The 14,580-nt window shown below is 43.6% G+C and overlaps 1 protein-coding gene across 1 annotated transcript in view; it reads left to right on the top strand.

Annotated features, from left to right (window-relative positions):
* The first annotated feature begins 677 nt into the window (after positions 1-677).
* The window catches only part of TENM4 (teneurin transmembrane protein 4), a 352,941-nt gene continuing 339,038 nt past the window's right edge, over positions 678-14,580 (top strand). Inside the window, exons 1-2 of the mRNA XM_084845392.1 lie at positions 678-693; positions 1,381-1,515. Coding sequence (XP_084701518.1) covers positions 678-693; positions 1,381-1,515 — 151 coding nt within the window. The remainder of the gene's footprint in view (positions 694-1,380; positions 1,516-14,580) is intronic.

Here is a 14,580-nt window from a genome sequence, read left to right as displayed (position 1 = left end):
GTTGGGCTGTAAGAAAACACAGAGGGTCCATTTGAATAGAACGTCAGTGTGCTTCCCTCTCATGTGATTCTAATAATATAGGAATACTAATATAGGAGGAGTTGACAATGTAGCTTCATTGCTGGCTACCTGCACACAGCTGAGGGCTTCTATGGGGCCCTGTTACACCCTGTTACCAAAGATGGTAACCAACATCTTTGCAATTACTTGCACACTAGTCCCAACAAATGTTCATTCCTCTGGCTGCATCATGGATAGCACTAACAGCCACAGGCCTTTGGGAAGTGCATTGCATGTATGCTACTATGTCAGAGGCACTCACTTCAGTGGAAGATTTTGTATTTTCCAGGACATGGGTGGGAGCCCTGAGCGATGTGTAAAGGTGGTCTGCGTGGCCATGGTTAGTATGGGCAGGAAGAGTGACAGGTCAATGGCTCTTATGCCACTGAGGCAAGCTGACTGCATCGTGAGATCAAGTTTACGACACACAGATTTCATGTGTGTCCTCAAGGAAAGAGCAGGACTTGTCATCATAGCACACTGTCCTCCATACAAAGTACCTCTTTGCCCTAGCATTGTACACTTTAAAGAAGCAGCTGCTCTCTTGAGTAGCTCGGTTGATGTGCATTAGCTTTCTATTGACTTTTGCTTCTGGCCTGTTACTGCTCTGTTTCATCATGCGATCGTATGCTGGTGCAACCTTCAGCCTCCCCTTGGAGGGACGGATCATTTGGCTTAGAAATCACACAGTCGTATGATTAAATCCAGCCTCAATACTCATGTATTATACATATATATTAAACCACATGAGTTAGCTGTTTAAAAAGACAAGAACTTTCTCTTTTTAAAAAGTCTTCCGACACAAAGCTCAGAGCTTTTTAACCAGAGACTGAAAATTGCAGGATCTCCCAGAGTAATAAATGGCCACTTAATCTACACCTCAACATCCTCTTTCTCTCACGGCACAATCCTATGCATGTCTGTCTACTCAGAAGTCAAATCCAGTGACTTACTGTGAACTGTTCCCACATATGTGGCCGTAGGATTGAAGCCTAAACTGTGCATTTATATTTGCAGAGGCGGGGTATCTGTTTGCATATGTTTAAGACTGAAATACGTGTATCTTGTCGTGTTCTCTTTATTTTATTTTTTAAAACGAATTCTGCCTCTGTGCATGCCTTTGTGCCTGATGTGTATCTCTCTCCCCCCCCCCCCCGTGCGCCCTTCTGTTGTGGTTCTTGTTTTTTAGGGGGCGCAATTTTCAGTTATTTATTTTCTGTCTGTGTTTGTGTTTGTGGTTCACAGGTCCACCCTTGCATTGTTCATCCGCCTCATCAACCCCTATTGAGCAATCCCCCTCCCCTCCCTCTTCCCCTCCAGCCAATGAGAGCCAGAGAAGGTTGCTAGGCAATGGTGTGGCCCAGCCAACTCAGGACTCTGACTCTGAAGAAGAGTTTGTCCCCAATTCATTCTTAGTTAAAAGTGGCTCTGGGAACCTCTCCCTCCCTTCTAACGGTGAGTTCATTCTATCTACCTATTTTACTGTGTTGTTGTTGTTGGGTTTGGGGGTGGGTGGGTGGGGGTGGAATGAAACCTAATTCAGCGCGATGCGTGTGCATACTTGAATGTTTGGATTGCAGACAGCTCCATCTGCCTCTCAGACGCATCTTCTTCTGTGCATTTTTGCAAATGGTTTTGGGGCGGGGGGTTGGTGGTGGATGGGCATGTGTCGGCCGTACAGCTCATGTGGTGATGCCTGTTGATTTTGCACACTCCCCACCCCTGTTACTTGGCTCGGCTCAAGATGCGTTTATAGACCCGCAAAAGGAATGCCTGGAGTGGAATAGGTGCCATCCATCACACATTTGATGGATCTTGTTAAGGTTCGTGTGTGCGCGTGTGCAAATTTTGCAAAAGCCCTGCAGCGGGAAAACCTTGGATTGCTTCTTTAAAAATCACTATTTCTTGCCTCCCTCTCTCTGAGCAGTCATGCCTTCAAGACAATTTGGGGCGTGTGTGTGAGCTGTGATGTGGTATGATGGATCCTTCAGTTTTCTGATGCCTTCTGCTTGAATTTTGTAAAGGATTAACAAGGGGGATGGTAGTCGAGGGATACGTTTCTTTCAAATCCACTTGTCAAGGCTGCTGAATTTTTGGAGCCTTTATTGCTGAAAGAAGGATATTTACTTTTTTGAAAGAAATAATAATAATAAAAAGAAACTCCCAGTAAGGCAGATCCTGAAGTGTGTTGCTCCTTGACTGTGTTGCAGTCACAGGAGAGAAAAGAAGCTCTGAATATTTTCACAACTTAAAGCAAAATGTTGGTTTTGCTCCAGGAAAACTTGTCAAACAACCATTCTCTCTCCTAGCAGACTCTGGGATTCTTCTTGGTGTGTGTGTGTGTTGTTCATTTCTCTGGCCCGTTTCAGAAAATCAGATGATGTTTATGCTTTTCAGAAATGCGGGGGCGGGGGGGGGGAGGTTGAGGAGGTCGTAACAGGTCAGGAGAGCTTGTCTGTTGACTTCTGAAAATGCAGGAACTTTTTAAAAAGTGGATGTGTTGTTTTCGAGCTTCTTCTGGCTGAGACTGCTGTAGAGATGTTGTGAGTATGTATTATGTGAAAATATTATGTTTCAATTACTGTTGTATTTCTACAACAGGTGATGTTTGCACTAGTGCAAAAAGTCAACTGTGACTGAAATGTAAGAAGAGGGAAATGCATCATATTTGACAAGTGTATTATGAAGCACTGCTTAGATGACAAATTTTGCTTTTATTCTCCAAAATATGCTTAATTATATATTGCATTAATGTCTACTATATTTTAAGGGAATATCCCCCCCTTTCTCTTTTTTACTATGTTGTTGCCCATTTTTCTTCCTACTGTACCTGAACTTGTAGTGTGTATGTGTGACCTCCAGTGTTCTGGGGGTTCTATAGCATAATAATAATAATACAGAATCAGGGATACATTAATGCCATTCTCCACAGGACCAAATCTATATATCATCAGTATTAGGTCATTTTAAAAGCCATGGCTACTATCGCTGCCACAAATCAGTGCAATTAAAGGCCTTTGTAATACACAAATTTAGAATTATCAGCTTTTTTACTGATAGGCTTGCCAATGAAAGAAAATTATTTTAATAATAATAATAATAATATACCTAGGCAGAGGTGGAGAAAATGGTCAGTTCATCTACAGTGCAGAGCTATTACATGTGCTTACATGTCCCCTGCCACCAAGCAATACCATCTGTGTATTATAACAGGTCTCCCCAGATCACAGCACCGTCAAGCCTAGACAACTGCACCACAGTTAGATAGCACGAAACAGCCTACCTGCAGAACAGACAACTCGAGGAAGTGAGCCAAGCCAGGTACTACTGATGAAGTCATATACATGCATTATATGGTCAAGTAATTAGGAAAATATTGAGCTGCTTTACAGATGAGCACTCCTCTAAGCTCCTGCCACTCCATATATACAGGAACAGTGTCTCACACTCTTTCATGCACACGCACAAGAGACACAGACACAAGAAGCAGAGACACACAGACACCTTCTTACTGCCACTTATGTGCATATAGGCTGGCAAGAAGCATACAGAACACTCATTTTCTCTCTTGCCATGGGATGTTGGCCTTGAAACAAGGTACCAGGGGCTGTTCCTCCTTGCGCCAGGCTCAGTGGTCCCTCCTCTGCCAATGCCAGCTGTTGCTCATCCTTTTTACCCGTGCTGGCGAGCCCCGCAAATGAAAAGGCAAGCAGCAGGCTCAGAAGGAGCCTGGCACTAGCCCTTCTACTGCTGCGGGCACCAACTTGGCTGACCCGAGCTGGCAGAAACCGAGCCAGCCCTGCTTCTGCAGCCACCAGAAGTCCAACCAGCTGGCCTGAGCTGGCCTAAGGTAAACACCACCTGCTCCCCTTCTCTCTGCTATTGCCACCGTGCAATCCAAGTGGAGCTGGAGACTGGCCAGCAGGAGCGAACAAGTGAGCAGAATAATGAGTCGGCTCTGCTCGCCACCTCTTGCTGCTCCAGGAAAATGAGAGATGGAGGTTGCATTTCAGAATTTCAGGAGCGGTATTCCCTGCCACACAGACGTTCATCAGCTTCTAACCTCCCCCCATGCCCAGTAGGCAGGCATGTGCAGCACACGCTTGCACAAATACACTTTTAAACTGTGTGTGGGTTTGTGTGTGCATGTATAGATAGGTAGTCATGGTATGGAACCAAAGTAATTTCCCCAGCTTTCCCCGTTTGAGAGTCCAGTCTCAGAATGGAATTGTGTGTAATTTGCTTTGCATTAAACGGGCATACGCTTCATGCTCTGTGCTAAAAACAGAATAAAATAATATAAAAGTGTAGCATAGCAAATAGAAATTTCCTAGAAAGACAGGAGCAAGTAAGAAAAGTGCATAGGATTTTATGAGAGAGATGTAAGTACAGCTGATTTCTTTGCAATATATTCAAAGTTGGTAAGTCTAGCTACTTTCATTTAGAATTGAAAATGTGTAGGGATATATGTGGCACAGTTCTCTCAGCGCCTAATATTATTATTATTCTTATTATTTAGTAGCTGGTGCTTGAGTTTTGCTTTTTTCTTCCTCCTTCCCAATCTCATTTCCTTTTGTGTCATGTATTTTAGATTGTAAGCCTGAGGGCAGGAACAGTTTTATTAGTAAACTTTGTAAGCTGCTCCGGTCAGCCTGTCTCTGACTGAGGTACATGGTAAAAATGTTGTGAATGGATTTAAAACTGTCTCAGGGACCTGTCTAGTCTGGCATTCTTCTTCATCCCAGAATGCAGGACACGGAATAATGGGCTCAACTTACAGGAAGCCAGATTCCGGCTGAACATCAGGAAAAATGTCTGGACTGTTAGAGCAGTACGATAATGGAACCAATTACCTAGGGAGGTGGTGGTCTCTCCCACACTGGAGGCATTCAAGATGAGGTTGGACAGCAACCTGTCAGGGATGCTTTGACTTAGATTCCTGCATTGAGCAGGGGGTTGGGCTTGATGGTCTTGTAGGCCACTTCCAACCCTACTATTCTATGATTCTGTATATATAGTTTTGTAAAATGCAATGTGTGTGGGTACACACATGCACAGGGTGTGTTTTAAAGGAAATATTCAAGTGTTTGATTCCCCCATGCTCTGCTTTTAAAACTGGGTTAAGTGCAGTAACAATTTTAGCATATGAGCAGCTGATGCTTGTGCTCAAGTCAATTCAGTTTGGGGTTCATTGACTCAATTTTTGTCTTTTTTTTTGCTTTGAACACCTGAGGGTGAAGAAGATTATTGTGTGACTCAAACTAACTTCCAAACACTATAGACCAGGAGTGGGCAACTTGTGGCCATCCAGATGTTTTGGCCTACAATTCCCATCAGTCCTAACTAGCATATCAGTGGTGAGGACTGATTGGAGTTGTAGGCCAGAATATCTGGAAGGCCAAAAGTTGCCTATTCCTGCTTTAAACAGTCTTGTGTCAGGTAAAGGTATTGGTTCGTATCCAACTCCATCCATGTGCCAGCAAAACAGATTCCCCCTGTAATCCTCTGTGCTCTGGAAAGTTGGGGGCCTCTCCGGAGCAGATTGTGAGGGGCAGCGATCCAGGGGAGGAAGGGAAAGTTCTGTTACACAAGTCCGCTTGTGCGACTTTGAATGTCACCTATTGATTCTTTCTCTTTAACCTTCCTTGCCCTGAAACGTCTAAGATTCTGATCAAGTTGACAAGGTGAGAACTAAATATACCAGGAATACAAAACAAAAAAACCTCTACAGAAAGAGCCTGGGATTTTAAACACTTAAGGTTAGGTCACAGATACCTCAGACTCGATTCTGCAAAGAATTGGTCCCATTAACTAAGCGGCTTGAAAATCCACAACGTTCAGCTTTGCAAAAGGAAATTGGTTTACACTACCAGATTCACATCCTCAAGTCAATGAGCCTTAAGTAGGGAGATAGTCATTGACAAAGAGGCAGTAAATTCCTCAAGGGTTAGTGCTATCTGACACAGCTCAGATAACAAGGATTGAAAGTGCTGTGGCTTCTCTGTTCTCTGGTCATCGACAGAGGAAGGTGAATGAATGACAGAAGTGTGAAGGATACATTCCAGACTCCAAAGGCAGATATAACAAATGAAACCTGCATTCCCTGCTGGAATCTGCTAATATTTATGTGTACACCAATTCTAAATGTTTGCATTTCATAGATCTATTAATTATATTATGTGTTGGTAGAATAGCATTGTTGCAATGCTGGTGTCATCAAGCCGTGTCTAATTATCTTCACCCCTCACTTTGCCAATACTTTCTTTCCACCTTTGTGTGTGTGTGTATGTGTATATATGTATTGAATTCAGTCTGGATTGTAACAGGCTGAAGATCCAGTGACGATCTAGTCATACAGTATGTTCCTCTCCCCTGCATTGCACATACTGAACCAGAGAGGGGGAGCGTGATTGAGCTCTATGGACTGCACCCCCAACTTCTATGCATCCAACAGAAGTGTAAAAATGTAAAGAGGTTCTACACATTTACAGCAGTACATGCTCGGGCTATACCATACAATCAGGAACCCTGCACGATTGGGGCTCCCAGTTGTGTGGAGGATAGGGGTGGCGCAGGCGCACGATTCAGTCTGGGAATCCAGAAGAACCGCCCCTGTCTGCACACCTGAGCCCCGCTCGCCAAGCCCCTGCCCCTGCTCTGCCCCTGCTCGCCCCCTGCCTGCGCTTGGCGAATGGCCTGCACTCACCCCAGCGGCCTTGTTGAGCTTCACAGTCGCCATTTTTTGACAAAGAAAATGGTGATCGCAAAAATGTGCATATTTTTGCACACACGAAAATGCACATTCGCAAAATGCGCATTTCTGCACATATGAAAACATGAGCATTTTTGCAATCACCATTTTATTTTTCAAAAAAATGGTGACTACAGAACGCAACGAGGCCGCTGGGGTGAGTGCGGGCTGCTCGCCAAGCATGTGATGGGCTTGAGCATAGTCTGGGGACCGGTGAGTGGAGCCAGGGCCTGGGTGGGCATCCGGATAACCCGACTGGGCGAGTTCGCACATCCCTAGTGGAGGATGCTATGTGCATACAACTTTACATGCATTTAATTCCCTTTCATATTTCTTTGGAATGTGTGGAGGTTTGGGGTGGGCCCAGTAGCTACATTACAAACATAGGAACAGAGGCATATACTGAGCCATATCCTTGGTCCATCTATTCCAATATTGTCGACACTGACTGGCAGCGGCTCTCCCAGGTTTCAGGAAGGAGTTTTTCCAGCTCTACCTGGAGATGATGGGGATCGAACCTGGAATCTTCTGCATACAAAGCTGGTGCTCTACCACTGAGCAATAACAGCCCCTTCCTGTTCCCCCTCCCCCTTCAAGCATGCAGGATATGTAGGGGAAAGGCAGCCTAGAAATATTATAAATAAATAAATAAATGACTGACTGACTGACTGACTGACTGACTGACTCACTCGTATTAATTTGGGGGCCAGAAGAGAGAATGAGAGAGAGAGAGAAGAAATTTTGACCTCTCAGGATGGATGGGTCTTAGGTACTAACTACATATTAGCATGTAGAACAGCACTCTGACATCTTTTTATAAATAACAGAGCTGGTTTGGGGAGGGTGAATTTAAAGTAGAGAGGTGAATTGGGAAGGCAAGGAGTGCTTAACTCTTGTTCAACCTGTAGTTGCCATGCTCCAAATAATTACCCACTGGTGGCTTTTCCTCAGGATGGTGCTTCTCTGCCCTAAATTTAGCTCTCTCAATGTGGCTTTGCTCTTAAAAATGAAAGAAGCCATCCGGGAAATGTTATACCCATTAGCCCCTGCAGAGGGGACTTCGGGAAACCATGCAACTGATGTGCCAGTGCCGCCCCCCCCCCCCCCACTGAACTTTCCTAGGCCAGACAATCGGCCAGGGGAATTATGGAGGTTGTGTGGGTATCAAAATCCACACCGCAAAATGTTATTTCAGAGAGGAAAAAATAGGGTACTGAAAAACAAAGTCTGCAATTATGGGTGGAGAAAGTATGTGAGAATGAACAGGAAAGGCATGAAGAGAAGCACAGGAACACCAAGGGACAAAGTGAAATAAAATATGGGAGCTCTCTGGTTTGGAGAGACTCAAATGCCCATCTGCTTCCCAGTATCTATGCCCTTCCAGGTAATATGATATGCATCCTCAACATACTACATAGAAGCAAGTGCCATTGATTTCAGTGGGGTGTATTTGATATAATGTGTTGGCGTTTAAGATTCCACAGCACTTTCGGTAATGTTTCTGGTAATCTTTTCTAAACTAAACTTAGTTTAGAAAACTAAACTTAGTTCATATTCCGTATGTCCACACAGTTCTCTTCTTTTCTTTATTTCCCTTTGCTGTAATAAAATCAAGTATCTCCTTGCAGTGTAGTGAGCTTTTTGAACGAAGAGGTTATCTGCTTTTCAGTTGTTATCTCTGAGAGAGAAAAGGCAGACGGTGTTGTTTAAATTAAGAAAACTGCTTAAAATTCATACCATCCAAACCCGACACTCACCTCCTCCTGGCATTTGCCAGTACAGCTGAGTTCCCAGCCATGTGGCTGAGCTTTGGGCATTACACAGTTGTGCATCTTTTAAAAAAAAACAAAACTTCTCCTGTGTGTGCTTGCAAATGGAGCTTGTCATTGGAGGAAGAAGGATCCTCTTAAAGGCCACGATGCAAAGCAGCCTGGTGCCTTCCAGATGCTTTGGACTTCAACTCCCATCAGCCTTAGCTAGCATGGTTAGTGGCCAGGAATGCTGGAAGTGGTAGTCCAAAACATCTGGAGGATACCAGGCTGGAAAAGCCTGACATAAACTAGGCTACAAGAAATGCTAAAGAGCTAGTCCAGCAGTGTTGGCTAAGTCTCTGGTTGTTCACTCAGCAATGTGGGCATACTTATCTACCAGACAGGGCTGTTGCAAGGATCACTAGGTACCACGTGAGAAGTGTTTTCAGATGTGCTATATATATACAAGTGTTGTTGTTGTTGATACTTTCTAAAAGAGGGGTAGTAGAATTCACAGCCTCTGGCTTGGAAGCCCTTCTCAGAAATCCCATATGTGTGTTGTTTTTGTGAGGGAGACTGAGAGGTGCTCTACATGAGCGTAGAGACACACTCAGCTTGTTTATTATAAAACTGAGCAGTGAAAATAAATGCAGCATTAAGCCCTTCCTAAAATTGAATTCATCTAATTATAGGTTTGTTTGTTGTCAAAATTTCTACCCAGACTTTCTATAAAATATTCAAGGCAGCTTAGAATCCGAAAATAAAATACACAGTAATGAAAACAAATAACAATTACATAATCCAGTAAAAAGGCTAACAAGCAGAAGGAGCATAAAATCAATTTAAGAACAATAACCCAGAAAAGCTTACTAAAATTATTATTTAGTACATATTTTTTCACTCCATATAGCAGTTCCTGTAGTGCAGCACTCATTATTTAAGCATGTTCCCCAGTTCTATTTAGGGATTATATTTATGTACTGCCCTTCCTCTAGGGATGTCAGGGTGGTCTACATAATTCCCCAACCCACTTTATCCTCACAACAACTGGTGGGTTAGGCTGAGAGATGGTGCCTTGAGGCTGAGTGAGGATTTGAACCTGGGTCTCTCCAGCCCTAGCCTAGCCACTGCACCACAGTGGTTCTCACTATTATCACAGCAAATGCGATAGCAGAATGCCAGCTTTGTGCTTTGATATGTTATTTAATGTTTGCTAGTATACACCTAGGTTTGAAATTTTAAGATTACAGTATTTGGAAGTGCTTGATTTGCTTTCTACCCCAACTTGAAGATGTCGTATAGTATGTAAGGGCTAATTCAGACCTTCATTTCTGAGGTGCTAAAATGCTAGATTTGGGGACTTTGATGCCTCCATTTTTTGTAAGGAGGTCAGGTGTCTTTCTGAAATCACTCCCATCCACAATTGCCTTCCTCCTTACTTGATGGCTAAGTGATGAGTTCCAGGCACAAAATGGCCACTCCACAGATCAAACACTGCAGACACAGCTCTTGTTATCACCCCACAACAAGAATGCCTCAGACACAAAACTCCTTCAGCCAGGAGTCACTGAGGTGATGAGAAGAATGATGTACATGCCTGTGTGAAGGTGGCCCTTTGAGAAAAAGCTAGCCTCCTCTACGATGTGATCACTTCAGTAGGATTGCCAACTGACCAGAATTCCCTCCTCCTCACCAGTTACTACGACAGGAAGATGTAACGCCAGAAAAGATGGTGTGGTCAGCATTTTCATTATTTCCCAACTTCCTCTAAAATGCTTTAGAAACAACCAGATGATGCCCTTCAGAGGAGACACCCTGTCCTTTTTGAAAAGGCTTTTGCCTGTGAGAAAACAGAAAAGGTGCTTTCATCTCCAGAACTTTTAAAACATTTTGTTCCCCTGGGGGGACTCTGCACATGCTCAGAGGCAGTGGAAACCTAAGATGCCAGGATTTCTGAGAGCAAAAAAACCTGATGCCCTCCAGATGTTTTGGATTACAACTCCCAACATCCCTGGCCATTGGCTATGCTGACCGGGGGTGATGGGAGTTGAAGTCCAAAACATGGACAGCACCAGATTGGGGAAGTCAGTGGTTTGGTGGGGAGGGATTTCAGGCAAACGTCCTTTTGCAAAACTGAAGTCTGGCCTGTATGTTATGGTTGCCCTGTGGAACTGGTATTCCTTGAGGCATATATATCCAGCCCTTCCTCCAGCTGCAATATATAACAATTCTTACTATGTGTCACGGTGTTGTCACTAGGGATGCTGGAGAAATTCAAGATGGACTAAAATGAGCTCGGATTTCTAAGAATCCGACCTGCAGAATCCTCTGCGGAATCTTCTGCGGAGCGACCCCCTCAGGCCGTCTGGAGTCCGTGGACTTTTGAATTACTATTTTTTTTACTTTCCTGAAATTTCCTATGAAATTTATTCGTAGAAAATATGCAAGTTTCTGCTGAGAAAAAGTTGAATGGAATGGGGGACAATACGCTACCAAGGTAAATTATGTAAATTGTTACGAAACCTCTTACATAATTATTTGCATACTTTTCCACGTGACGATTTTTTTTCGCATCCATCTGTGAGCGGACGATGGAACAAAAGGTGCCTGATAATCCGCAAAACACAGACAGAGCGGCTTTTACACAGTGTGTACATCCCTGGTCACCATATTGTGAGTATCTCCACCACTGTCAGTGGCGGCCATTGGTGAGGGCAATGCTACTGGTATGGTGATAGTGCCACTTTTTGTGGTTAGATGTTGTACACGTTATATGAAGAACTTGCGTCAAGGTTGCCATTCCCTGTGACGCCATAATATGTGGCTCAACTTTGAGGTGGGTAAAATCCCCTCATGTGAGTTTTCCTCTCCTCTAAAACTAACAAATGAGTTGCCCCCTTAAACAACTGCGCCTTTTCTCGTCTGACAAATGTGGGAGGGTTAATTTTGTATTTTATCATTTACATTTTTCCTTCTGTTAGAAGCTTACACATATAGCCTCCAGTTCTGAGATTTGTTTGTTCAGGTTGTGTGTGTGTGTGTGTGTGTTTTAAGAGAGACTGAGAGTAAGCAAGAGATTAAAGCCTTTAATCTCTCTGTTTGCTAATTAACTAACGGACAGGAAAAGCATTGTTCAGTCTCTACAGTGGGTTGATGACATTATTGTATTATTGATGTGCTACTGAGGCTTTGGACTTTTCAGCTGTTTCATATCCATCCCCCTAGCTCCTTAAGCATTTATAGACATTTTGCGTCCCCTGGCACCTTCTTTACATGAAAAAGAAATTCCGTAGGTCAGTAATAAATACATCCTGCTCTAAGACATCGTGCCTGGAGGAGAGTGTTTACGTGTGTGTGTGTGTGTGTGTGTGTGAGAGAGAGAGAGAGAGAGAGAGAGAGAGAGAGTTTCTGACTTCCAGTGGTTGATAAGGAGAGACACCAGTCAGATCCAGGTCTCTTGTGACCATCTTTCTGCAAAACTACAAACGGTGACCTTTTTGAAAGTAACTAAAGTAACTTTGGAAGGCCCACAACGGTCCATAAATCTGATCCACACAAGCCCATCCTGGCTACTAGGAAAACCCCCAAAGGCTCTCCTGACCTCTCCAAATGGATTTAATTGCCTTCCTTCCTTAAAAGTTCTGTTTCTGTAAAGGCTTTAGGCAGCTTAGACTTTGGATGACAAAAGGGAGTCTTTATGCTCTCTAAATGGTGAAAATGAGCTAAAGCTTATTTGGGTTGGGGCTACATTTAATTCAGTTAGTGAACTCATTCTCTCTCTGGGTAGAAGACCTGTTTCAACAGCAGGGCTGGCTGAGAATTTTCTCTCTCTTTTTTGCATGAGATTTGTGTTGTTCACTCTCTTTTTTTTAATTGATCCCTGCTAGATTTTCCTTCCACAGCTGTGTAAACTCCGCTTAGAGCCAGGAGCCCCTCCAAAGTAACTAACACCCAGGGAGAAGTGCCGCCATTGCAAATCACCATGTAAATTGCAAATGTAATGTACTTGGAATTGCAGGAATAGGCTCTTTTGCTGGAGATACAATAGCGAGCATTCTTTTGAGCAAGATGAGTCACACTCCTTCTGAAGGAAGCCTGGGCTATGGGCATTGTATGTTCATGTTCAAAAGCTGTTTCAAAAAGGATGTCAGAAGAAATAAGTAAAAGACATTGGGGGGGGGTATTGTATTTTATTTTTACATTATTTGCTTATTATTTTAATTTATATCCCACTTTTCTACCCGTATTACTCAAGGCAGCTAAGAAACAGAATAAAAACACAGTAAACACTAAAAAAAAGCCTCATAACAGTATATAAATAGAAGAACATGTAAAAACCAATTGCCATCAAACGATAAAATAATAAAACTTCCCAAAGAGTAACCTGTTAAAAAACCTTAACTATGAAAAGAGATGGATCAACTGGACAGGTCAAAGGCCTGTCGAGATCAAAAGGTCCTTGTCTGGTGCCAGAGTGATATCAGTGTGGTTGTAGTGGTTAGAGTGTCGGACTGGGACTCAGGAGATCTGGTTTCTCATCCCCATATGGCCATGAAGCTGACTGGGTGACTTTGGGCCAGTCACTGACTCCCAGCCTAACCTACCTCACAGGGTTGTTGTGAGGATAAAATGGAGAGAGGAGGACCATGTAAGCCACCTTGGGTACCTTGCAACAGGAAAAAGGGTGGATATGAATGTAATAAGAAAGAAAGAGGCCAAATGAGCATTCCTTGGGAGGGAGTTCCAAAGCTGGGGCACAGTCACTGAGTAGACCCTCTCTCTTGTCCCTGCTAAATGCACCTTGGATGTTGGTGGGATTGAGAGAAGGGCGTATCTCTATTATATGTCGCTCTCCTGTTTTTCTACTGGCAGGGTGGCTAACAAAATAAATAATAAAACAATTCAAAACTATAAAAAGATGCATGAAAACATGAAATAAAAGCATATAGAACAACAGAGACAATAAAAGCATAGCAGCAGTTAATTTATACCAATTCAAGTGATTTTCACACAGGAAGCCCTTGTGCTCCATGTTAATCCTGATTAACTGCTACTGGTTAGAATCCTCACTTCATTGGGCATGGGTTGTAAGGGTGGCAAACTCCCACCCTTCTATGATAACTTTATGGCTGTTCTATTCTTGAGGGCAAGTTAATTGGCATTCCCAAAGAGCAGCCTTCCCCAACCTGGGGCCCTCCAGATGTGTTGGACTACAACTCCCATCATCCCCAACCAGGGCTGGGGGGGTGATGGGAGTTGTCATCCAACACATCTGGAGAGTGCCATGTTGGGGAAGGTTGCCATGGAGAATGGGTTCAGATGACTTACTTCCTCCCAATTCCAATTTGGAGTCACAATCCAGAACATAAGAAGAGCCCTGCTGTAGTATTAGTCCAATGGTCCATCCAGTCCAGCATCCTTTTCCCAACAGAGGCCAGCCAAATTCCCCTGGGAAGCTCTCATGCAGAGCATGATGTTAACAGCCCTCTCCTGTTATTCTCCCCCACACTGCCAGCATCCAGTATTCAGAGGTATACTGTGACTTATCTATCATGGTGATAGCTGTTGATAGAGCTGTCTGTGAATTTGTCTAATCCTTTTTTAATAGCAAGTTATGATCAACACACTTCGTGGCAAGTGTAAGAATTCCAGTGTTTTCCTGTTCCAAAGGGCTTCCCCTTTCATTGGAATGGAGAGGGAAACATTTTGTTCACGCCACTTTTTGTGCACAGCCGTGCTGCCTTCCTTCATGGAAACAAATTAGGAAACCCATCCACATAGGATGGGTTTCCTAATTTGTTAGGAAAACAAACTGGCTATTGGGCAGTATACAAATGTAATAATTAACCTTTTTGCCCCAAAAACTGCATATGGAGTGGGTGCTAAGTCGGAGGCACACCAGTATGCACACACATACTTGCACGCTTGTACACTCTTTCTCCCCATCTCATCTTAGCCCACAAGGAGGTTTAAACTTCCCCTCCCTGTGCACTGAGATAATGTCGCAATTTCGCCCAC

Source organism: Heloderma suspectum, chromosome 3, assembly GCF_057233095.1.
Source record: "Heloderma suspectum isolate Gila_16-S chromosome 3, 16-S_ref, whole genome shotgun sequence".
Classification (NCBI taxonomy): Eukaryota; Metazoa; Chordata; class Lepidosauria; order Squamata; family Helodermatidae; genus Heloderma; species Heloderma suspectum.
This window is presented reverse-complemented; position numbering and strand designations above follow the sequence as displayed.